This window comes from Martes martes, assembly GCF_963455335.1.
Source record: "Martes martes genome assembly, chromosome: 7".
Classification (NCBI taxonomy): domain Eukaryota; kingdom Metazoa; phylum Chordata; class Mammalia; order Carnivora; family Mustelidae; genus Martes; species Martes martes.
In genome coordinates, this window is record NC_137894.1 from 63,435,345 (window position 1) to 63,460,537 (window position 25,193).

The 25,193-nt window shown below is 35.8% G+C and overlaps 1 protein-coding gene and 1 long non-coding RNA gene across 2 annotated transcripts in view; one reads left to right on the plus strand and one right to left on the minus strand.

Moving 5' to 3' along the window:
* Positions 1 to 394: 394 nt before the first annotated feature.
* LOC308345760 overlaps positions 395 to 25,193 on the minus strand; it is a 50,997-nt gene continuing 26,198 nt past the window's right edge. The window contains exons 2-3 of the long non-coding RNA XR_013967104.1: positions 1,810 to 1,984; positions 395 to 1,554 (exon numbers count right to left, since the gene is read on the minus strand). This is a non-coding gene — a long non-coding RNA (uncharacterized lncRNA). The remainder of the gene's footprint in view (positions 1,555 to 1,809; positions 1,985 to 25,193) is intronic.
* TERB2 (telomere repeat binding bouquet formation protein 2) lies at positions 1,653 to 21,186 on the plus strand (the record flags this gene model as incomplete). Its single annotated transcript, XM_080808211.1, has 7 exons — positions 1,653 to 1,716; positions 1,831 to 1,912; positions 2,662 to 2,801; positions 4,649 to 4,710; positions 8,036 to 8,121; positions 15,274 to 15,362; positions 21,044 to 21,186. The coding sequence occupies 7 exons, from the start codon at positions 1,653 to 1,655 to the stop codon at positions 21,184 to 21,186; spliced, it is 666 nt and encodes a 221-aa protein (XP_080664337.1).

The following is a 25,193-nucleotide window of genomic DNA, read 5'->3' on the forward strand; positions in this document are numbered from 1 at the left end:
ATTACCCCTATGGCTGAGCATCTTTTTTTAAGTTTATTGGCCATTTAAATTTCTTCTTCTATGAAATGTCTATTCAGGTGTTTGCCCATATTATCTATTGTGTTGTCTGTCTCTTACTGAATCATAGGGTTACTTATGTGCTCTAGATACCAATCTTTTGTTGGTTATTCATAGTGCAAATACTTTCTACTGGTTAATACTTGTGTCTGTTAAAATGTTATTCTCTACCCAGAGGCCTGAGAGGTATTCTCCCCTGTTTTATTCCTGTGTTTTAAAGTTTTGCCTTTCATATTTAAGGACTTAATAGTTCAGTCAAGTAGAAAGTATACATTAGCATGTGCCTAACAACATAATTTCAATATATATAAAGCAAAAATTAACAAGAAATCAACTTATCCACAAAGGAGATTTTAATATGCTTCTTTCAGTAACTGATAGTAAAACCTGACAATATGATTAACAAACTTGACCATATATACATGCAGAATCCTGCATCCAACACTCAGAATATTCAACAGCTGCAGAATATTCTTTGCAAACACACAGAGAACACTGACCATATACTTCAATCATAAGGGAAATTTCAACACATTTTAAAAGATTATAACCATACAGGCCATATTCTTCGACCTTACTGCATTTAAAACAGAAATCATTAACAACAAGTTAACTACATAATCTCATGTTTGGAAATTTTTTTTAAAAGATTTTATTTATTTATTTGACAGAGAGAGATCACAAGTAGGCAGAGAGAGGAAGGGAAGCAAGCTCCCTGCTGAGCAGAGAGCCCCATGTGGGGCTGGAACCCAAGACTCTGGGATCATGACCTGAGCCGAAGGCAGAGGCTTTAACCCTTGAGCCACCCAGGTACCCCTGGAAATTTTTAAGCAAACACAGCCGGAAATTTATTCTTTGAAAAGACTGATAAAACTGACAAACCTGTGGTGAGTCCAAGAAATAAAATGGCACAAATAACCAATAACAGAAATGAAAAAGGAACCATTGTTACAGAGCCTGCAGACATTTAAAAAGATAATAAAATGTTTTACCACCTTTATGTCAATATTTTTGAAATTTTAGATTAAATGGACCCAGCACCAGAAAAATATAGATTATCAAAACTGATGTAGGGGGGTAGGTGGTGGGTGGTGGAAACGAAAAGCAAGGCATAATTTTGAAAAAGCCAGAAATTTCAACACTGGTGCAATTTGACTGTATTAAAGAATTATTATTTTAAAGTGTGATAATGGTATTGTGGTTTTGTCTTTCTAAAAGTCGTTATCTTTTACAGATTCTAATTGAAACATTTATACATGATAAAATGAGTTTGGCTTCAAAATAATACCTGATGCCACAGAACCTGTGGCTATGCCTGTTTAACAGCACAATAACTTTAACACTGAAGGTTTAACACTCACAAGAATGACTGACCCTTCCCCGCCACCTCGGCGGGGGGAAAGCCGAGCCGCTTCTTCACAATCCCACGCGTCTGTCGCTCGCCAGTAGTGACCAGACGCCTCTTCCTTTAGCTTCGGGCTTTTCCCGCCCATTACTCTGAGAACCAATCATCGAGCTTCGCTTCGCACCTCAGACCAATTAGCGATCCCCATTAGGCCCCCCTCCCCCACACCCCCGGGTGCGAGCCGATCGCCATGTTTCAAGGGCAGCGGGGTTGGTTCTGTGGCAGCGTCCGCCGAGAACTGAGGCAGTTCTGGGGTAGGCAGCTGGGTGGAAGGTGCGGGTGAGGTGGTGGGCAGAGCATCTCTGTTCTCTATGGGGCTTTTGTCCCAGGGTACTTGATAGGCTCACCTTGTGCTCTTGCCTCCACAGTGGCCGAAGGGGGCTCCATCAGTGACCCAAGGAACGCCGACTTCTTGTTCAGCTGTGATGCCTCCCACCCAGACACGCTGAGGTACCTGAAGGCCACCTGGCCGTGCCTCTCGGGTCCTGATGATCCAGGAGCTGAAGATGGAAGTCGCGGTCACTAAGAAATATTGATGATAGGAATAGATTGGAAAGGAGCAAGTTTTCAGCCCTAGATGGAAAGGGGGGAGGGACATAAACAACCTTTCTCTTCTCCTTTCTGCCACAATGACATGGCCTCCTACCTGGACCATGAGCATTCCCGGGTTCCAGTCTTGTCTAGCTGTCTCTCCCACAGCTCTATGTGGTGCTTTGAAGGCCATCACATTCAATATGTTTCAACCAAATCTCCTGATTGCCCCTTCACACCTGCACCAGGTCCTGTGTTCTCAAACTTAAAACGCTAGTAGTTTCTTGAGAATAATCACCCCACCCCCATTAATCAGTCGGTGGCCAAACGTCAGGGTACATGCATGATGTACCCATGTAAATGTTCTTCTTGCTCACTGCTACTATCTTCCTACACACGGTCATTACCTCTTGCTGGACTATCACACTAGCTTTCAGAGAGGTTACTCTGCCTCCAATCTGCCCACCTGCAATCCCACTTCACGTTGTCATTACAAAGCAGAGGTCTAATCACCACCCTGGCTGCCCTTTCCCCATTCCCTTATTCCCCACTGTCCTGTTTGCCTATAGATAATTATCCCTACTTCCACTCAGTTATTCTTTGTTTTGAAAGGTTGGATACATTCTTGTCTCTTTTATAACCTAAAATATTTCATTTCTTTCTCCTAGAATATATCAGAGCCTTGATTACATAGAAGATAATGCTACAGTTTTTCATGCCTACTATCTCTCTGCAGTAGCTAATGCTGAAATGAAAAACTCGGTGGCTTTAGGTCATTTCATTCTTCCTCCTGCGTGCTTGCAAGAAGGTTAGCAAAGATCATTTATCCAACCTTTATTAGCTGAATCCACCTAGGTCTCCCAACTTGGTTGATCTTCGTTCTCAATAAGAGGTTTTTGCGTTTTGCATCATTTAATATAAGTGGAAAATCATAGACTCGGGATCAGATTGCCTTGGGTGTATATTCTAGCTTTGTTTATTGCTCATTCACACATTCACTGAACTCCTGTGTGTCAGGTTTCATTCAACCCAGGTGCTGGGGATTCAGTAGTGAATAAGACAAAAAGCACATCTTGCCCTCCCGGTGCTCCTTGGCGAGGATCCAATATTTACTAGTTTTGAGAATTTTAACAAGTTGTTTTGGGGATAAAATGAGATAATATATTAAGTAGTCTGACATGTGAACATTTAATAATATTTGCTAGTTTTCAATCTCTTCATTATTATAATGAAATTTTAAGATTCATTTTAATAATGAACCCATATATTTGTATTATTCTTTATACATTGGGGTGCCTGGGTGGCTCAGTTGGTTAAGCATTTGACTCTTGATTTCAGCTCAAGTCATGATCTCAGGGTTGTGAATTCAAGCCCTGCATTAGGGGCTCCACACTCAGTGCAGAGTCTGTTTAAGACTCTCTCTCTCCCCCTCTGTTCCTCCCTCACCCCACAACATATGCGTGCTCTCTCTTTCTCTCTAAAATAAATAATAAACCTTTAAAAAAATAAAATTAATAAATAAAATTTTAAAAGATGTTTTAAATGAAAACATGTTCTTTTTAAGAATAAAAAGTATACATTATTATCCACCTAGACCAGTAGAGTCTGGTAGAAGTGTGAGATGCAAATATGAACCACATACTAATTTTAAATTTTCTAGTATAAATAAGAAATCTGTGGATAAAAATAGGTGAAATTAATGTTTTAAAGATTTGTTTGTTTTTAGAGAGAGAGAGCCCAGGGAAGGGGAGGGGCTAAGGGAGAAGGAAACAATCTTAAGTAGACTCCCCACTTGATTTCATGACCCTGAGATAGTGACCTGACTAAGCCGAAATCAAGAGTTGAACACTTAACCAACTGAGCCACCTAGGCACCCCTAGGTAAAATTAATTTTAAGAATATAGTTTATTTAACCTAATATATCTAAACTGTCATTTCAGTATATAACCAACATAAAAATTATTGAGGTATTTACATTCTTTTTTTGATGCTAAATCTTTGAAATCTAGTGTTTATTTTACACTCATAGCACATCTCACTTTGGACTAGCCACATTTCAATATGGTGTTCATTTATAGCTAGTCCAGTGGTTACTGTATTGGACAACATAGGTCTAGAGGAGTGTTACCTTTTTGTCCTCAAGTGAGCTACTGTGGAAGCTTTTGAGATTATTAAGGATGATGACATATTCCTTTGATATGCTGAGCATTCTTAGAATTCCTATACTACTATGCCCACTAGACATGTTTCTCTTCCACTCTTCTTTTACCAAATTACTGAATTCTTGAGGATCTCTACTCTACAAATTTAGGAATTTTATGCCTTTTATTTTGACTGGTTGGCCTATTTTATTTTGATGGTTGGCCTGAAGACACAGATATCTAATGAAGGCATAAATTCCAGCAGAAAAAATTTACAATAGTTATTTTCATAATGCTTTGGAATCATCTGGGGAGGTTGTCAGAAATGCAAATTCCTGAGCTCATCCTCAGTCTTCTGATTCAATAAGAATCTGCATTTTAAACAGGTATCTTAGGTGAGTTTGATGCAAGTAGAATAACGCTGGCCTAGAAATTCCAGACTTCAGGTAAACTTCAGAAAATTCTACAAAATTACTTTAAAAAAATAGTTTTGGATTTGTTTTTCTTACCACAGAAATAAGAAGAAAACTTGGTAGTTTTATTTGGGAACAAGACCAACATATTCAGAGAGAGAAGGTAAGAGTAAATTAAAGTATTTGGTTAGAATCTCCAGTTTCAAAAATTTTTGAAAGCAATGTAATCTGAAAAATGCTTATTTGTGACATGTTAACACCAGTGATCCCAGTTATGGAATTTAAAGGGCATGCTTTTATTGAACATTATGTACTCTGACATTGTTTTCACACTAGTGCACTGACAAATTTGAGATATTTTTGTATGAATAAAATTATTCATGTAAAAAACTTGAAAACTTGCTTCTATCATTAATTAGGGGAATAATAGGTTCACAGTATTTACCAGCTTTTTACTGCCAGCATAGTTTCTGATTTACTAATTCCTGTGTTGTGTCATTTGTTAAATGTTTTGAATAATACCCCTCAATAAATGTGTACAATACTGAAATTGACTGTTTTATAGCTTCTGCTGTTCTGCCTCAAATTTGTCAATGCTTTTGACTTACTTCAACATCTCTATGCAGTAGCCAAATTTGAGATAATTTGAGCATCAAAAAGAATGGGAGTAATGAATAATGCATCAAATTTAAAAGAATCTATGATTCAATAGTGATACTCCAATAGCAGAAAGAAAAAAAGAACAGCAGGAAGGAAGGAAAAGAAATGAGAAGAAGAAAGAAAGGAAGGCAAGAAGGAGGGTTGGAAGGAAGGAAAGGAAAGGTGGAGTAAGGGAAATTTTCCTTATAAAATAGCAACTAAATAGAAAACCCCATTTTACCACCCCCAATAAAATAATTGATTTAGGCAGAGTCATTATTGGGTGTTAAAACCATGTTCTCAAATTATGACCCCACAGGTTACCTATTAGTTACAAAGGTAAGCAATGTACCTTCACAGTAGGGAGATCTGGCAGACACCATCTTAGCCAACTGGTCAAATTTAGCATCACCAAAATTGGAATAACCTCTCATTATGTTCAGCTGGATGTGACATAGTAGAAAGCATACAGTGTTATCTATATAGTGTTCTTGTTCAAAATGTTTAACCTAATTAACACTCAGTTCCAGGATGTGAGACATATCACATTAGACTCTTTAAAACAATATCATAAAAAATAAAAAACAAAAAAAACAGGAATACTGTTCTAGATCAAGAGACATAACAACCAAATATGATACATTAAACCTTGATAGGATTCTGGATATTTTTAAAATAGAAAGTAAAAAAGACATGTTGAGAACAATTGGGAAATTTTAAATATGGATTATTAGGTGAGATTGAATTAATGTTAATTTTCTTGATTGTGATGATAGTATTATAAAGATAAAAGAATGCTTTTTAAAGAAAATGCAAGCTAAAGATTAAGGAGTAAAATGTCATAATATCTGCAAATCTTTTCAAATGGTCCAGCAAAAAATAAAAAATGAGAGAAGGCATGCAGAGTAATAAAAATGTTGACATGTTAAGAATCAGGTGAAAGCTATATAGTACTTACTGTATTCTCTAACAGTTCAGAGTTTGAAAATTTTCAGAATAAACACTTAGGGAGAAAATCTTCTATGTCTGAAGCCAAGCAATTAACTTATACATTTTGTATTTCTTTCATTAGTTTGTTTTTTTTCCCCAAAGTTGTCATCATCTGAAAATCATAGTTGTTTTAGTATCTTTGGCTGTGCTGTACTAAGGACCGTAATATCTAATCCTTGGCTTGTGATAGTGTTTTCAGGAATGTGAGTGGTGACTGAATGGTTGTTATTTAACAATAATTATTGAGTATGAAGAACTTTAGAGCTAAAAAGCTCCTTAAAGCCCATTAATTAAACACTCAGTTCTGAAAATGAGAGAACCAAGGTAAAGAGAAGGTAAAAACCTGTTTTAGTTCACATGCTAGACATTAGCAAAATGGAATCAAATTTTCTCAGCTCCAACTCAATCCATTATTTTTGCTATGAAAAAAATTTAGTAGAGTAAGCCTGATGATTCACAGACCTATACTCATGGGGCAAATAATACATTATATGTTAATTAAAAAAAGACAGGAAAAAAAAATTAGTAGAACATGCCTATAGTGATGACTGACTCTAGAAATTATATGATTTTATGATAAATGAATTTGTTAGTTCTTTCAAAATAATGATTGATATTAGCCAATTATAATAATGTAACCATAGAATATGTAAGTAGAAAGGACTTCATTGAATGGCAACAACAAGGGTAAATCTGGTAAGTAATTTGAGGAACATTATTATTGTTTGGAGTAGATTTGTGATCTAAACAGAGAAATTTCCTAATGGCATATTAAGTAATTATATAATGTGACAGGTACCAGTACCTGAGTCACTTTCACATAATCTTTTTGAAAAGCTTTATACATATTTTATTCTTTCTTAACTCTATAGCCTAAGACTCCATTTTAATTTTGTGGGTTTTTTTTTAATTTAAATTTTTCTTTAATTTTAATTTTTTTTTAAATTTTAAATTTTATTTAAATTTTAAATTTTTAAAAATTTTATGTATTTATTTGAGAGAGAGAGGAAGAACAGAGAGAGAGAGCAGAGAGGAAGAGTGAGAGTGAGAGGGAGAAGCAGACTCCCTACAGAGCAGAGTTGGATATGGGGCTCCATCCCTGGACCCTGAGATCATGACCTGGGCCGAAGGCAGACACTTAACGACTGAGCCACCCAGGTGCCCCTCCATTTTAGTTTTGGAGGGGAAATATGATTTGTTCAGCTTACTTCATACTTTTGATTTGTAAGTCAAGGGAGTTTGGGAATTTTCAAGTCAAGGATTTTTTTAAAAAAAGATTTTATTTATTTATTTGACAGAGAGAGAGATCACAAGTAGGCAGAGAGGCAGGCAGAGAGAGAGGGGGAAGCGGGCTCCCCTCCGAGCAAAGAGCCCGATGTAGGGCTCTATCCCAGGACCCTGAGATCATGACCTGAGCCGAAGGCAGAGGCTTAACCCACTGAGCCACCCAGGCGCCCCTCAAGTCAAGGATTTTAAGACAGTTTAAATTAATAAACATTTTTTTGTTTCCTTATCTTTTAAAAACTAAAAAGTAATATGGCCACATTAGGGAAAATGTCAAAAATTGAAAAGAGAATAAAATTAGTCAAAGTTTTATGATCTAATACAATCAGACCTGATATTTTAAAAATACATAGTCTTCATTACATAGCCCTAAAAGCAGATAGTATAATTGTGTGTGTGTGCAAAGTTTTGTAAGTTTTTGCCAATGCACTAGATTGAATGTGCCTAAGTATATAAATATTTTTATGACTCTTGATATATATTGTCAATTTACTTTTTTGCTTTTTTTAAAAACCATTTGATTGGATCATTGGTGTGCTCATTTTTAAAAATGTGATTTCTTTTGCTATCCACAGCATGATGAACTAATACCAAATGAAATAAAAGCCCTTAGGGAAAGCAGTGAACTAGCAACAGATCAAGAAAAAGAATTGTCCAAAAGGTATTGAATTCATACATTTCTTTGGTATTCAATTCAATGTAGGGATCTTCGAACACTAACTGTGTTTATCTCATTTAATTTTCACAGTCTTCTTACACAATTGATATTATCATTATCACCACTGCCATTTTACAGCAAAAAGAGATCTAGGATTAGACAGGTTAATTTGCCGAAAGTCATACAAACTTATATTATTAAGTGGAGAGAAGTTGGACTTGAACTGGGTCAGTGTAATTCCAGAGCCAACCACTATAATGGACTATCCTTGCAAAAGAAAAAATAAGAATTTATGTATATTGTATTACTGTTACATTATTTTTTAAATAAGGAAATATATAAAATATGAGCAGTAATTTTATTAGGATTGGAAGTTCTGAGTGATTTTCCCCTTTCCTTTCTAAATTGTTTGTAATGTGGTTACTTTGGTTTAAGAAATTAATTTTAAAAAGACAGACAATCATGGATTTACCATTATGTTGGAGCCAATCTCTGAGAGGCCCCCTTTGTTTCAGGCTTATTTATTATCCAGTCCTAATTCCATATTTTCTGGTTGCCTGGTTTCCAAATACTGATAGAGATTACTGGCTATTCGAAGGTCTGGCATTTAGCTGCAGAAATAAAAATGATCAAATAGTAGTGTCTCTTTTCAATATAAAAATTAAAGGTTTGGCTCAGACCTTTGGAGAACAGTCTCCTCTGAGCCCACCAGTGTTAAATAAACCTCCAATCGTCCAAGAAAAATAATTAATGGGTTTACATTATATAGTGTCTTCAATTTTAAGTTTTTCTTCGTTTTTTACTTATATCTCTTGTACCTACTATTTGGTTGTTATAATTTGAAGTTAGTTGTTATCTAATTTACACAAAGTTGTGTATTTAATTAAGTTTAGTAAACTATTGTTTCATGGTCCTGTGACTTCTAGATATTCTACCACTTAAGTTAGAGAATCCATATTTTAAGTCTTGGGATCTCTATGTATAGCACTCCTTTGAACTTACTCCTTTGAACATAGCAAAAAAAGCTATGCTTTTTTTTGAGATAAGAAACTGGTAAAGAGAGGAAGGAAAATAAGAATGGAAGAGGTAAGACCATGAAGATATCCTTAATAGAGATATTCTTAATAGAAGAATATCTTAATGAAAATATCTTAATAGAGGAAAGAATAATAATCCTAAGTGAACTTGTAAGAAAAGGCTGGGAAATAGAAAATAAAAAGTGACTCCCAGTGATTCACTTGACTAGGAAAGATATAAGATACATAAGTTCTTTAGGAAATAGTTGCCCTGCAAAACACAGATGCCATCAAGGAAAAGATTGGTAAGTGTGACTATCAAAAATATTTTAAACTTGTACATGGCAATAAAAACACCATAAACTAAGTCAAAAGAAAAATATGCACGTGGAAAAACACCTAATAAAAAGTAGTTTAGGATATAAAGGGGACTTACTAATTTGGGGAAAGTATGTCCAATCCAATAACAATAACAATAGAAGAAGGATACGAATAGATACCTCAGTAGGTGTCTAACCTAGAACCTTTACTTTATAGAACCACCAGAGGGTGCAGTGTGAACATAGATAAAATATACTTTGCCCTTACTCAGGAAACATTTGGTTTGTTGGCATACTACTAATGGTATTGAACAGTAGGTAATGAACCAGTTATTAAACACTTGCTAAATGTACAACACTTGTGAGCTTATCAGTTCATTTGATTCTCATAACTTTGTAAGAGATAAATGCTATCAGCCCCATTTCACAATTGAGGAAACAGGTTCAGAGTGCTAAATGTCACCCAACATTACTTACATAGTGAAGCTGAATTTGAAGCTATGTCTAGCTGATCCAGAATCCAAACTCTTAATTACAATGCTTTTCCTGCTTTCTAGTATGTTCCCCAAATCTTCTGAAAATTGCATGAATTTACTTATTCTATTATAAACATAATGCATGTAATTTTTCAAAGAAAAAAAAGCTATTTTAAATTATAAGCAACTCCACCACTTAGAGATAACCACCATCAACATTAGTACATTTCTTACTAGTTTTATACAAATACATCTTGTTTTAATGTGCATTTTTCTTTGATTACTAATGGCTTTGAAACTTTTTGAATTTATTAGCATTTTATATTTCTTTTCTGTGGTTTTTATCCTTTCTCCCCTTTTTATTGGGGGTCTTATTATTTGTCTTATCAACTTGTCTGGCATCTTCATATAATAGCTATATTATCCTTTTGCCAATTTGTCACATGATGTCCTCAGTTTGTTTTCCAGCTTATACTGTTTAAAGGTATGTTTTAAATTTCTGCATCATTAAATTGATTACTTTTCCTTTATAATTTCTTCTATTGCTTTTCTGTTCAGAAAAGTTCTTTCCCATTCAGACATCAAATCAGTTTAAAATTTCAGAGATACCTATTTTGGTGTATGGTAATAGGTGAAGATCTAAATTGATTTTGTTTTGCAACTAAGAAATTTCCACTGGTTTTTTGAATAATAAATCTATTTCTGACTGATATGTAATTTCCCTTTGTCATTTTTTTATGTATATGGAGATCTATTTTTAGACTATTTGTTTTATTCCATTAATCTGTGGATCTATTTCTGTATCAATACAATATTCATTTTAAATGATAAAACTTCATTTATGTATTTTAATACCTGACAAGGCAAGTCTCAAACTCATTACTCTCCTTTTATTTTATTTTTAAAATTTTTAAAGATTTTATTTATTTATTTGAGAGAGAGAGAGAGAGAGAGAGAATGAGAGAGAGAGCATGAGAGGAGAGGGGTCAGCGGGAGAAACAGACTCCCCATGGAGCTGGGAGCCTGATGTGGGACTCGATCCTGGGACTCCAGGATCATGACCTGAGCCGAAGGCAGTTGCTTAACCAACTGAGCCACCCAGGTGCCCTTTTCTTTAGTTCTTCATGCCTACATATTATTTTTCATTTTCAAATTTTAGTTAATCAAAATCCAACACATACAAAAGGGGGTATTATGAAAACACTAGTCCCTAGTGAGCCAGTTTCTCTCCCAGAAACAACCAATATTGTCATTTCTTGTATGTGCGTATACTAGCAAATTCATGTAAGTATTTTCATTTCTCTTTTTTCTTAACAAATGGTGACAGACTATAAGCCCTGTTCAGTCCCTTGCCTTTTTTCACTCATTAATTTACCTTGGAGATCACTCCATGTTATTACATAAAGAGCTTTTTCATTTTTATACTGTATAGTGTTCCACTATGTGGATTTATCATAATTTACTTAACTAGTTGCTTATTTTTTAAAAGATTTTATTTATTTATTTGACAGAGAGCGATCACAAGTAGGCAGAGAGGCAGGCAGAGGGTTGAGGGGGGAGGGAAGTAGGCTCCCTGCTGAGCAGAGAGCCTGATGCAGGGTTCTATCTCAGGACCCTGCGATCATGACCTGAACAAAGGCAGAGACTTAACCCACTGAGCCGCCCAGGCGCCCAGGCTCCCCTCTAGCTGCTTATTTTAATGGACTTTTAGGTAATTTCTAATTTGCTGTTTAGAACAATGCTTCAGTGACTGATTATGTAATGTAACTTTTTAGGTGTGCAAGTGTCTCTAGGGTAATTCTTAGGAGGTCAAAAGGCATGTAGGTTTGTATCCTTGATAAATCTTACCAAATTGCCTTCCATACAGGTTAAATCAATTTATGCTCCTACTGGTTGTATATAAAAGTGCCTTTTCCAGCAAGGGGAACCAAACATCCAGGTTTGCTTAGAACTATCCTGATTTTAACACTGAAAATTCCCATGTCCTGAGAAATCCCTTAATCTAGGGTAAACTGGGATGGTTAGTCATCTTATTTCATGATACCTTCCCCAACACAGAGTACTATCATGTATTTTGGTCTTTGTTAATCCAATAGGTATAAAATGGTATCTTAGTCTCATTTTGTTCGAATTGTTATTATAAGAACAAGGTTGTGTGTCTTCAGGTGTTTGAGAACCACTTACATCTTCATTTCTGTGAACTGTTTGTTCATATCCTTTGCACATTTTTCTATTGATCGAGTTTTGCTTTTATTTTTTGATAAGAACACTTTACATTTTAGGAGAATTGCTTCATTGTGAAATAAGTTAGAATTAATCCTTAGCCTATTGTCTTTTGACTTTAAAAGATGCTGGGTTGGGGGTGCCTGGGTGGCTCAGTAGGTTAAGTTTCTGCCTTCGGCTCAGGTCATGATCTCAGGGTCCTGGGATCCAGCCCCACATTGGGCTCTCTGCTTGGCGGGGAGCCTGCTTCCCCTTCTTTCTCTGCCTTCCTCTCTGCCTACTTGTGATCTCTCTGTCAAATAAATACATAAATAATCTTTTTAAAAAAATGCTGGGTTTGTCACGCAAATATATTTTACTATATATATTAATGCTTATTAACTTTTTTTTAAAATGGCTTTCAGGTTTTGTGTTGTACTTAGGGAAGTCTTCCTTCTCTTAAGATTATTATTACTATTTTTTGCTTTGGTTTCTTCTTAATTACTTATTTTTCAATTTAAATTTGTAACACATTTGGAATATGTCTTTGTGTAATAAGTGAGGTGGGGATCCACTTTTTTTTTTCTTTCCTCCAGATAGCTAACTACTTGTGACTATTGATTAAATAATTTATCTTCCCCTCCCCTAACCTGCCTTAAAATGCCACCTTTATCATAGGGTTAGATCCCTATAAGTATTTGGGTCTATTTCTGCATTTTATATTTTTATATTCCATTCATTTGCCATACAAATGACTCTGTTTTAGTTCTTTATAATACGATTTAATATCTAGTGCTAGTTTTCCTCTTTACTCTTTTTCAAATTTTCTTAGTTATTCTTCTTGCTGGTTTGTTTTTCTGTCTGAATTTTAGAGCCACCTTGTTCATATATTTTTAAAAAGTTACTGTTGTTACTTCTAGTAACATTACAAAAAATATATAGATTAACTTAGGGAGACTATCTCTGATACTGAATCTTCTTATCTGAGAAAATGGTATTTTTTCCCCACTTGTTCGAATTTTCTTTTGTGGCCCTTGAGGAACATTTCCATATTTTCTTCATATAAATTTTATATGTCTTTTAATATTATTGCTAGTTTTTTTCCATTCTATTATAAATTTGGTCTGCCTCTTATTAGATATTCTAACATGTTGTTCAGCTAAATTTTAGAATTATTTTTTTCTTAACCTCTAAATCCCTATTGAGAATTATGTTAAAAAATTTTTAAAAAGATTTTATTTATTTATTTCACAGAGAGAGATCACAACTAGGCAGAGAGGCAGGCAGAGAGAGAGGAAAAGCAGGCTTCCTGCTGAGCAGAGAGCCCTATGCTGGCTTAATCCCAGAACTCCGGGATCGTGACCTGAGCCGAAGGCAGAGGCTTTAACCCACTGAGCCACCCAGGCACCCCGAGAATTATGTTAAATTTTAAGAAGAACTGATAACTTTATAATTTTCTATATTCCTCTTCAGGAGAATGTTTTTTGTTTTTCTTTATTTTCCTTTTCTATATTTCTATATTTCAATAAAGTTTCCCATTTCCCATGGTTATTTCTAGATTTTTATGAATGTTGTTGCTGTTATGGATTGGATCATTTTTTCCATTTTATTTTTTATTAGTTATTGCTATTATATAGGAAAGTTATTGATTTGGGGATATTTGTCTTATAACTACCCACTTGGAATCTTTAAGATTCTAGAAATATTTCAGTGATTCTCTTGGCTTTTCAGGGTGTACAATCATATCATTTGTTAATATGAAAGATTGCTTCTTCCTTTTTACTAGATGTCTTTTCCATTTCCTTCTCTACCCTCCCCCATCTCATTGCTTAGCCAGAAATTTTAAAGCCATACTAAATAACAATAATGGTTATCCTTTTATAGTCCCTGACTCTTCTGGGAACGTTATTTTGCTTTGTTTGAAGGATCTTATCCTAACTGAGCTGTCATTTCTTTTGTAAGAGTTCAGGGCACCTGGGTGGCTCAGTCGGTTAAGCATCTGCCTTTGGCTCAGGTCATGATCCCAAGTTCTGGGATCAAGTTCCACATCAGGCTCCCGGCTCATTGGGAATTCTGCTTCTTGCTCTGCTCCTCCCCCTGCTCATGCTTTCTCTCTCTCTCTCTCTCTCTCACCTGCTCTCAAAAAAATTCTTTAAAAAAAAAGAGTTCAGATGAAATCTAATTTTTAAACAAATTGAAAATAAAGCTTTACTTTCACTAAGTATAATTTTAGTTTTTTAAGGAAAATAATAAATTAAGGATGACCCCAACTTTATTACTGAGGTTTTTATTTTCATATAATTGTATTATCTATTGGTTATATGTAGTCTAAATACAGTAAATATTATTACTTGGCACAGTTAGAAAACAGAATATTTGAGTTGAAAACTACTTAGCTCTTAAAAGTGAGAATATAATTAATTATACTACACAACCACACTCAGAATACTTTTTTTTTCTTTTTAACTCAGAAGTCACTTCAGAATCTTAGTGTACCTCATGATTTCCCCAAATTCCATTTTTTATTTAAAGCATTGAAGTACTAGTTAATAGAGTTCCAGTTCTTTAAACACTGAATAACAAAAAATGCTATGATTATTTCTTTTTTTTTTTTTTTAATTTATTTGTCAGAGAGAGAGTGGGAGAGAGAGTGAGCAAGCAGAGGCAGAGGGAGAAGCAGGCTCCCTGCCACGCAAGGAGCCCGATGTGGGACTCGATCCCAGGACGCTGGGATCATGACCTGAGCCGAAGGCAGCTGCTTAACCAACTGAGCCACCCAGGCGTCCCTATGATTATTTCAAATAAACCCCACTATGCTTTCTTTGGCATATTTAAGATTACATATATTTTTTATCTAATTATAAAATATTATTGAATTATTTTGCTTTTAAGAATACTGAAAAGACTTATGCCTCCATATACACAAAAAATATGTTTTGTGAATTGGCCAAGAAAGCCAAAAATATCTATATGGGAACTCGTATTACTTAGAAGCACAAAAGAAGTCCACACTTAACATTTTCACCTGATAAGATTGAAGTCTGCTCAAAAACAAATAGATTACTGTATATATATTGCCTGTAATAATTTCTCAGGGAAAAACAAATATAAACAAGACTTTCTGTATGTTTGATTTTATAGCACAGAAAAGCATTTTATAAGGACTCCAGTTACAGAAAAGCAGATGTACTTCCCTCTTCAGAATTATCCTGTGAACAACATGGTAACAGGTAATTTAAAATAAAATAAAATTTTAGGGAAAACCCAAGTAGGGAAGAAACAAAAGACTATTTTGTATAATAAAGCATTAAATACCCAATGTACAACAATGCATTAAATAAATCTGCAGAACTGACCCAGAGATAGGTCCCATGTTTTCTGTTAAAACATTTGTCTATTGGTAGCATGAATACACATCCTTGTGTACACAAGACAGTCCCAGTTTATGTCTGTTGTCCTGGGATCAGTTTTTTTCCTCTTGGGTGTCCCAATTTGGAAGATAAATTATATGGACAACTCAAATCATAGTTTTCTCTGAGAATCTGATGAAACATAGATCCCCTTCCCTAGCATACACACATACAAACATAACACACCAACTTTGCATAAAATTTAAAGAGGTTCACAGGTGTCCCCGGACTCCATATTTGGGTTTTCTTGTACCTGACATGTAGAAAGACAGCTTACTAAGGCTGACATGAGAGGGTAGAACCATGGGAACCAGATGACACTGGCCATTGGGATTTGGACAGCGGTAAGTGAGGTCGGTATTTATATACTTTGATCTGGGTAGTATTCAGTAGGGTCACGGATTGTTTTTAAAAAATTGTGTTTCAAAAACAGCAACTTAGAAATATAGGTTTTTGAAATTTCATTTTTAAAAATCATTTGTATATTTATCACATTCTCTTTATCAGTGTTAAAACTAACTCTTGCAACTAGTCCACAAATTCTTACATCTTCTCTCATAGTACTATTCCTTCTTACATTTGGTTGAGCCATTTGTTTCGTTATTTTTTTTCTTCTGTTCATAGCCTTTAGAAAAGCACTTTATTATTATTATTTTTTAAAGATTTTATTTATTTATTTGACAGAGAGAGAGAGATCACAAGTAGGCAGGCAGAGAGAATGAGCCTAACGTGGGGCTCAATCCCAGGACCCTGCGATCATGACCTGAGCCGAAGGCAGAGGCTTAACACACTGAGCCACCCAGGCACCCTAGAAAAGCACTTTAAAAAGAACTTTTAATGTGTCTTCTGAGGCTGTGTCTGTTACCTAGCTTTGACAGCAGAGAAGTCAGTTCTGGGGTTCTTAGGCGCAATCGTGGCCTGCAAAAGACAATGAACTAAGTAGAAATACTTGAGTTCTAATATCGGGAGCAGTGATTGCTACCCTACTTTATCCCTAGGCCTAAACATTCAGATAAAATGTAGGTACCCCTTAAACCACGGTTGTGGCCTATTACTGGTATTGATTTTGTTTCAGGAAACTTTATCACCAGATTCTAAATGCCTCATGTTCATTTGGATTTACCAAGTGTTTGATAACATATTTTAAAAATCAATGATAGGGGCACCTGGGTGGCTCAGTGGGTTAAGTCTCTGCCTTCGGCTCGGGTCGTGATCCCGGGGTCCTGGGATCAAGCCCCGCAGCGGGCTCTCTGCTCAGCGGGGAGCCTGCTTCCCCCTCTCTCTCTGACTGACTCTCTGCCTACTTGTGATCTCTCTGTCAAATAAATAAAAAAAGAAATCTTAAAAAAAAAATAAAAATCAATGATAAGTGTTAAAATCAGCCGTATAATAAAGATAAATCCTTAGATTTGGACATGTAACAATACTGTTCTGTTTCATTGCTGACTTTTCAAAAGACATGAAAGTGTTGTATTAAAAACAAACTAAAAAAGAACTATAAAAATAATCATTAGTCAGACTTTTTAAAGTAAAATTTCAACCTGCAATAATCGTTTGTTAATTTTACTGATAGAGCCAAAGTAAAATTTTCTGATCTTTTATTTTCTTTCCTTATATTTCTATATTAAGATTTTATTTTTTTAAGTTTACCTATTTATTTTAAGTAACCTTCCACACCCAACACTGGGCTCCAGCTCATGACCCTGAGATCAAGAGGCATGGCTCTTCTGACTGAGCCAACCTGGTGCCCCTACATTAAAATTTTTATAAAAATTTTTTAAAAAATTTAAATTGTACTTTCTTGAAAGAAAGTTTCAAGCTTTAGAGATGATTCTTTGGCTTTAATTTTGATGTGAAATGACAACTACTTCCCTTTTTTTTTTTTTTTTTTAAATCATGCCCATCTGCTTTATAGGAAGGAATAACTTCTTGTTGGAATATAGTGAGTGACAGTTCTAATTTAGGCAGTGGTAGTAACTTCTGTGACTGTAACTTGACTGTGTCTTCCTCAAAATGGATTGGGTTCAATTCAATGAATGTTAAGTCTCTTAAAATAGAACTAATTAGATTTTAGGTCGTAGAAAATACAAGTTGGAACTATACCCTAGAACCGGTGGTCCCAAGTTGTGACAATCAAAAATATCTTCAGATAGTGCCAAATGTCCCATAAATGTCCCATAAAATATCAAGGGATTTTTTTTTTGGTCTGTTTTTGTTAGTTTTTGCTTTTGACTGGAATTAAATTATTTTAGTCTGATATCATTACTTATCACCCATGATAAGAAATTCTGATTGACAGCTACATGTGTGACTAATTTTAAAAATTAATAACTGTAAATATCTTGCAGGTAAAAGTTTTCAAACCAAAAATTCTGATAATTAAAAATTGGGAACTTATAATAGATACTGTATTAGTTACCCATCACTGTGTAACATATTGCTCTAAAAGTTAGCAGCTTAAAACAATGAACATTTATTACTTGATAGTTTCTGAGGGCCAGGAATCCAAGAGCATCTTAATTAGATACTCTGTCTCAAAATCTCTCCTAAGGTTGCAGTCAAGTTGTCAGGCTGAAGTTACTCCAAGGGACAAGTGGTACTGGAAAATCCATTTCAAAGCTCACTGATGTGGTTATTGGCAAGCTTTGGGTCCTTGCTGATTTTTGGCCAAAGGCCAAACTCCTCACCAAGTGGGCCTCTCCATAAGGCTGTTCACAACATGGCAGGTCACTTTCCTCAGAGTGAGAAATACAAGAAGGAAAAAGAGCATACCCAAGACAGAAGCCACTGGTCTCTTTTTCTATCCTACTCTTAGAAGTGGCATATAATCACTTCTGCCATGTGCTGTTGGTCATACAGACCAACCTAAGTACAGACTCTCCTTCTAGAGACTACACAAATTTGTGAATACCAAGAGATAGGGGATCATTTAGGGCCATCTGGGAGGCTGGCTACCATAGACATGTATGGAATCCTCCACCAAGAATACCTTTCTCAGGAACCTTCTTTTCTTCCCCTCAATTCATCTGATACACAGAAATAGTCATTTCCTAAAACATGAGCTTGCTCCTCACCCCCAGCAGTTGCCTTGGGAATGAATACCTGATTTGAGTTGGGCCAGTCATAGCTTTCTCTAGATTTTTATACATAGAATGCAGCCAGTCAAATCATTCTCATTCAGGTGACCATAGTTCTTTAGATCTAAAACTTGGAAGTCGTGTGGGTCCATGTTTCCTACCATGTAAAAAAAGCCAACTTGCCTCAAGAGAGAAGAACTGAAACTAACATGCAGAGAAAAATTGGATACCAGTGAGAGACAGCCATGAGCTCTGGTTACTTCTGAGGCCCTGCAATATGTCTGGCTTCCTCACAGTTTGGTTGACACAGCAATCTTTCTATTAAGCTAGTTTAGTTTGAGTGTCAGTCAACTTCAGCCTGAAGTCCTAACTACTTCAAAACTGCTAAAATAATCCATTTCTGATACAAAAATGTCCTATCCTTCTTATAGGAATATTTTTATTAATATAAAAATTATTTTAAAAATTCCTATCCTCACACATACCTTTAGAAACTTCACACAGTGCAATTAACTAAATGTTAATATTTTCCTTTCCTAGTTTATTTTACACAGAAACCTAGTCATTAGGCAAAGATCGTGAACCATATGGAGTATAGAAATAGTGCTCAAGAGATTTTCTAAAGTAAATGATTATGATTAAAAGCCTCTGCCTTCAGCTCAGGTCATGGTCTCAGAGTCCTGTGATTGAGCCCCGTGTCGGGCTCTCTGCTCAGCAGGGAGCCTGCTTCCCTTCCTTTCTCTCTGCCTGCCTCTCTGCCTGCTTGTGATCTCTGTCAAATAAATAAAATCTTAAAAAAAAAATCTTTAAAGACACTAATCAGTTTTATATTAGTGAATTCATAGTTAATTTATTAACTGTCAATTTATTATATATTATTAAAAGCAATCAAACTATATGCATGTGTACTGCATGTTGGTGGTGGTATTCTAAAATCAATCATCTTTGAGCTCTATCAGAATTTTTCTCACACAGTATTGACTTTTAAATTAGGTTTCTTTTTTAATATTAATTATAAATATATTACTCATAAAATATAATCACTCAGATAAGCAGTTGCTGTGAAGATAATATTGTTTCAAGTCATTGAGTCCTTTTTTTTTTTTGAAGTGAGTAAAAGTTTATTAAGTGAAGGCAAGAACAGAAATAAAGGGAAAAAAAGCCCTTTAGAGTGAGAGGGGTCCCAAATGGGTTGCCCTAAAGTCATTGAGCCCTTAAGCTCTTAAGCTCTCCACATTCTAAGATGGGTTTTCTAATACTCTTATCAATTTCAGATTACTGTTATCAAAATTAATCACACTCATAACCTTTGTTGACTAAACAGTAATACTGATTATTCTTAATCCATTATTTTTAAAAGATTTTATTTATTTATCTGAAAGAGAGCATGGGGGTAGGGGTTAGAGCCAGAGGGAGAGAGAGAAGAAGACCCCCCCCCCCCAACACACACACACCTTAGAGAGCAGGGAGCCCGATTCGGGATTCAATCCCAGAACCCTGGGATCATGACCTGAGCTAAAGGCAACTTAACCAACTTAGCCACCCAGGCCCCCCTTTCCTTAATTGCTTATTATAGAATGCTAACCCTGTGTTAGCAGTGCAGGAAAGTGTGCCCTGCTCTACTAGTGAAGATGAGCTGTTTGTGTTGTTAGTAGCTATTGGATAGATAGTTCTAAGTTATTATACTCTAAGCCAGACACTTTCCAGTTATTTTGGTCTAGGTACTTTATGTTTTATCCTCAACCAGGACATTACACTCTCAGTAGTCAAAGTGGATAATCAAATATTTGTGTTTTAAAAAGAGGTAGAAGGGGCTCCTGGGTGGTTCAGTTGATTAATTCAGTTTTAGCTCAGGTCATGATCTCAGGTCCTGGGATCCAGCCCTAAGTCAGGCTCTGTGCTCAGCATGGAGTCTGCTGGAGACCATCTCCCTCTCCCTCTGCTCCTCCCCTGCTCACACACTCTCTCTAAATAAAAAAATAAAATCTTTAAAAATAAATAATTAGGGTGCCTGTGTGGCTCAGTTGGTTGAGTGACTGCCTTCGGCTCAGGTCCTGTTCCTGAAGTCTCAAGATCGAGTCCTGCTTCAGGCTCCCTGCTCAGCAAGGAGCCTGCTTCTCCCTCTAACCCACCCCCTTCTTGTGCTCTCTCTTACTCTCTTTCTCTCTGCCTCAAATAAATAAATAAAATCTTTTAAAAGGAAAAAAAAATAAGAGGTAGATGGCTGCAGGGAGTGGGGAGTTGGGGAGGTGTTCCCTGGTGATTATCAAGTTTCATAGAGAATCTTCTCACTGGCATTATTTCTTCTTTTCACTTTTTTCTAAAAACTTTCTTTAGAAATCTTAACTCTAATAAATCAAAGATACTTCAAAACAGTATGATAGCATAATAGGATTTCAAATATATGTATTTTTTATTTTGTAGGTTATATATCAATTGATGCCATGAAGAAATTCCTTGGGGAGCTACATGACTTTATTCCTGGAAGCTCAGGATATTTGGCATACCATGTTCAAAATGAAATTAACATGTCTGCTATAAAAAACAAATTGAAGAGAAAATGTTAAGTTAAATTTTCTTTATATCTAGGCATTTATTTTTTCTGAAATTTTACCAAAGATGTGCGTAATTTTACATTCTCCCCTTTGGGAGAGGGGAATAGGGAAATGGGGGAGAATTCTGTTTCTTTCTCAAAATGTGTCTTCTGGAATTTCAGAGTCATTCTGGCTCCATGATTTGACATTTGAGCTGGATTTTTTCCCCCAGCTTGTAATGTTATGTCCACAAATTCTGAGTATGCAGTTGTTATGGAGTAATTGTCTTTTTAAAACACTTCATAAGAAGTCTCAGTCTGTCAGATGGTCTTTCGGCTTTAACATTCTATTAATTATATGTTTTTCTAGGTTCCGTGTTGTGAATATTAAGTTTAATGATTCTGGTCATCTTATTTTGATTTTAAAAAATTAAAATGTTATTGTTGAGTCCTAAATTACTGTTTCTATCTTGAAAAATATGGAGAAAAACATTTTAATGATGCAGACTTCATGTGTGGACAGTTCCTGTTAACATGTACCAGAAGTGACTTAATGTAAACAATACTATATCATCTGAAATAGGCCCTCAAGTCACCTTAGAATCACGGTGCTGGAAAGAACCTTAGAGAACAATGAGGAAGTGAAGGCCTTGAGAGTGTGTCCTGCCTAGAGTGACTAACTAGGGGCCAAATAAGGACTAGAACATGACTGTCTTGATTTTCCTAGTCAGTTCCTCCCACTGTCTCACGTGATATGTGCTGTAGCCTGTTTCAGATGTAACTGACAGCAGATCTGCAAAGGGGACCAGAAACCAGCCAACATGCTTGGCTTATTTTTTAAGTAATGATTTCAAGACAGCAACTTCTTGTCTTTATACATATGGTCATGCTATATAGAATCTGGTGGATTTATTACTTTATATATATGACATATTTTTTGTGAGGCTATCATCTTTTTAAAACTGTACTTTCTCCTAGGAAGTGCATACCAGCTGCAGAATTATCTAAAGAAAATGCACTTTTTAAAAGTGTTTGGATCATTTGGGTTTTTGTGGGCCCCGACCTTTCCTTTCTCCCATGATTCAAATTTCATTATACAGCATATTATGGTAATCTCAGCATCATTTGAAAACACTATTTTCCCCTTATGGTAACTTTTCCTTATTTATTTTTTTATTTATGATTAACTCTTCTGAACTTGTAAACTAAAACAAAACAAAACAAAACAAAAAACCCCACTAAACTAAATGTTAATAACCTTTTCCTGAAACATATTAAATGTTATCTCTCCTGAACACTTTATCTCAGTCACATTGTTTCTTACATAGAAACCAAGCCTGTCTGTGGATCTTAAATTAATGATTAAAAGGACCAAGTAAATTTACACTAAGTTGTGTCCACTGCGATTTCTTGGGAATGTTCAATATTTTTCTGATAGTGTTAATATAGTAAATAAAAAACTACAACCACAGTGATTTCTAAGGAAAATTAATTACATCTTTAGGAGTATAGAGAAGACCAGGTACAATGTGTATCCTTGAAATACTACCAGAAGCAAAAAAAAATCAGTTGATAATGTAAGCCCTTTGGAATTGGAAACATATGAACAAATAAAAGAGGCAAAAATAAAGTGTTTTGATAAAAATTGATGGTCTTAATGGGACCTGAAAAGAAGTGAGATTTTACTTATTATTCATTTAAGCCACTTTTTATTTGCCTAGGATATCTGACTGATACTGCCTCTGGCTCCCATCTTATAAAAATGCTCTCCCCATTTTAGAACTTTTGGTTATTTCTCTACCCTTTTGCAAACATGTCTCCTCTGATGCTTTTCACTATTAGGCATAGTTATTCCTCATACTGCTTAATTTAGTGTATAGTTCTTAGTTCATCTTACTTCTTTCATCCTTTGTGACCAGATTATTTTTCTCTAGATTTTGGTGGGGTTTTGTGACAGATAAATTATGAGTTACTGGGAGAGTCTGCGAGTTTTCTGAATGTGTGTTTCCCTTTCTTTCATGATGATAAAAACCCCTAATTTCTTTTTTTTTTAAATTTTTTTATTTTAATAAACATATAATGTATTTTTATCCCCAGGGGTACAGGTCTGTGAATCGTCTGGTTTACACATTTCACAGCACTCATCATAGCCCATACCCTCCCCAGTGTCCATTTCCCCACCACCCTCTCCCCTCCCCCCTCCCCCCCGCAACCCTCAGTCTGTTTCTTGAGATTGAGTCTTTTATGGTTTGTCTCCCTCCCAATCCCATCTTTTCATTTTTTCTTTTCCTACCTCCCCCCAACCCTCCCCACCTTGCATCTCCACTTCCTCATATCAAAGAGATCATATGATAGTTTTCTTTCTCCGATTGACTTATTTCGCTAAGCAGGATACCCTCTAGTTCCATCCACGTCATCGCAAATGGCAAGATTTCATGTCTTTTGATGGCTGTGTAGTATTCCATTGTGTATATATACCACATCTTCTTTATCCATTCATCTGTTGATGAACATCTAGGCTCTTTCCACAGTTTGGCTATTGTGGACATTGCTGCTATAAACATTCGGGTACACGTGCCCCTTCGGAGCACCACGTTTGTATCTTTAGGATATATACCCAGGAGTGCAATTGCTGGGTCGTAGGGTAGCTCTATTTTCAGTTTTTTGAGGAACCTCCACACTGTTTTCCAGAGTGGTTGCACCAGCTTGCATTCCCACCAACAGTGTAGGAGGGAAAAACCCCTAATTTCTACCTGGACACATGGTACCTGGGATAAAGACCATATTCTCAGTCTCACTTGAAGTTAAGTATGGCTCTATCACAAAGTTTTGGTCAATCAATGCACAGCAGAAAGGGCATCTGGGAACTTTTCTTAAAGACCTTTGGCACATACACTTGGTCCCCTTTCCTTCCACCCCTACTCTTTCTGTTTCTTTAATCTTGTTGCTTGGATGAACAGTAACAGCAAGAACTATACCCTATGGTTGACAGAGCAGTAGACTGTGCCTGGGGCCTGTAACAGGAGCCTGGGATCCAGAGGTCACTGGAGAGATATCTGCCATCTCAGCCCTGGGTTGACTTTTATGTGACAGAGAAATAAACTTCTGTTTTGTTTAAGGCAGTGTATTTTCATGTCTCTTACTGCTAGAGTAATTCGACTTGAGGCTTAAGGACAGGCCTCTGATCTTATTGTATGGGAAAGAATTGTGTGGAAGATACTAGTTCTTTACACCTGTAAAGTATTGACAGATTTGTGATGTTGAAAACATGTAGGTGACCTTAGGGATATCACCTATCTATTATAATGATTTGTAGTAGTTTTAGTAAAAAACAGTTCTTTCACATGGAGTGTTTGGTTACACTAAGCAATGTGAAAAACTAAAAATAACCTGTTTAATAATGAATGAATAGAATGGCACCTTAAATAATTTTATTTATTTATAAAAGATTTTATTTGTTCATAAGAGAGAGTCCAAGAGAGAGCACAAGCAGGGGGAGGGGCAGACCAAGAGGAAGAAGCAGACTCCAGGCTGATCAGGGAGCCCAACCATGCTCAATGCTGGATCCCAGGACCCTGGGATCAGGACCTGAGCCAAAAGTAGGTGCATAACCGACTGAGCTACCCAGGCACCCACCTCAAATCATATTGCACCAATTTAATGGAATAGCCACTTTTTCTTTTTAACAGATTTATTAAGCTATAATCACATACCATATAATTCACCCATTTAATAGGTATAATTAAGTGGTTTTTAGTATCACAACAGAGTTGTGCAACTACCACCACAGTCTGATTTAGAACATGTTTACCACCCCAAAAAGAAACCCACTAGTAGTCACTGCCCATGCCCCCTCCCCCCACCGCCAGCCCTAAGCAACTACTCATCTACTTTCTGTCTCCATAGATTTGCCCATTCTGGACATTTTATATGTACAGAATCGTATAACATGCTCTTTGATGATAAGCTTCTTTCACTTAGCATAACATATTCAGAGTTGATCCATGTTCTATCATGTATCAGTACTTCTTTTCTTTTTAT